This window comes from Sinocyclocheilus anshuiensis, unplaced genomic scaffold, assembly GCF_001515605.1.
Source record: "Sinocyclocheilus anshuiensis isolate Anshui unplaced genomic scaffold, SAMN03320099.WGS_v1.1 C32718358, whole genome shotgun sequence".
Classification (NCBI taxonomy): domain Eukaryota; kingdom Metazoa; phylum Chordata; class Actinopteri; order Cypriniformes; family Cyprinidae; genus Sinocyclocheilus; species Sinocyclocheilus anshuiensis.
Window position 1 is genome coordinate 1 of NW_015619479.1, and position 1,341 is coordinate 1,341.

The 1,341-nt window shown below is 46.6% G+C and overlaps 1 protein-coding gene across 1 annotated transcript; it reads right to left on the minus strand.

Annotated features, from left to right (window-relative positions):
* Nucleotides 1-11: 11 nt before the first annotated feature.
* LOC107682917 (uncharacterized) lies at nucleotides 12-1,337 on the minus strand (the record flags this gene model as incomplete). Its single annotated transcript, XM_016479031.1, has 1 exon — nucleotides 12-1,337. A coding segment is annotated over one exon (1,326 nt), but the record flags the coding sequence as incomplete, so codon positions are not given.
* Between the last annotated feature and the right edge of the window lie 4 nt (nucleotides 1,338-1,341).

Genomic DNA, 1,341 nt, shown 5'->3' on the forward strand with positions numbered 1-1,341 from the left:
AATTCAGTCCTGTTGTGTGTTGTAGCTTGAGGAAAAGCCCTAGCGGAAGCGATGGCTAGTAATGAGGACTCAAGAGTGTCATTATTAAGCTGATTCAGGACAGAGCGTCTGAAAACCGTAGGCTCTGTCTGCCTACATGGCGTTTTCGATTGAACACACAAAGTGCGCGAGGCTGCTTTGACCCCAGGGCTTGCTTGAGAACGTTCTTTGGTGTACGAATGCACCTCCACCTCCGTCTGCGTGGCGGTAAATGCATTTGAGAGGTTCTGATGGTTGATTGTTTGTGTCGTAAGTGTTGCTTTGTGATGAGTTGACATATTTGGGGCATGTGAAAACAAACAAGTGTCATTTTGGCTTTTTGACTCACGATAAGGATGTGACAGTGCGTCTTTATGCACGGATATACCCTGCAGTGATGTTCCACTGGTGTTTGTTCGCTGTGTGGATGTGTGGGAAACTTCCTTGTGCGTGTCGGTGGGCGAAGGAGTGCCTGTGTGTATCGATGCGTGACGTGGTTCACCGTGAGGCCCTGAGAGTTTATGTGCGTGTGTCACCAGTGCAGAATGCGAACGTGAATCACAGGGTGATGATTCTGACTCTGTGTCAGCACAGATTTGCGTCCCGCTTTGAGGTTTAATGCCGAAATTTGTGTGTGAGCACACTGACGGTTTAGTGTGCGTGTCAAACTTGGACTCTAGTCCATTAGTGAACTGAACCTGTCTGTGAATGTTTGAAGCAGTGGAGGATATGACACCTTCATTCACACAACTCTGCACTATAGTTTGGCGTTTAACGTTTGAATGTAAATGAAAACAGGCAGGGGATTTCGAAAGTGTGCTTGTCTGATTTAACCGTGAGCATTTCGAAAGTGCATAGTTCTGCGGTATGCTAGTTTGGGGGAACATTTGTTGTTTCAAAGTAGTTTGCAAAGGTCTGATGTGTGTTTTATTTTGGGGCTGGGGGGACTCTGAGTGTGTAGTTGCTCCTTGGTTTCTTTGAGTTGGTCGTTTCTCATCAGGGTTTGGCTGGTGAGATGATCTAAAGTGAGTGTTTGTGTGTGGTATTCTGGTATTTGTCACCTGTGTGGCTTCTAGCTTCTCTGACAGGCTGTTTTTGTGTGTTTGGGGTGGGTTGACAGTCACAGGAGGTCTGCAGGGACAAGAGTTGTGAGGTTTGTGAGCATTCAAGTGTGTGTTTATGACCTTTGTTGAGGCTCTATCCTCTTTCACGGTAACAGTGAGCGTTCGTGTATTTAGAGCCGATGAGCGACTGATATGATTAATGTGTGTGTCAGCGCTAGATTCCCTCTTGACTGCGTGATGATTAGTGAGGTTTGATGCC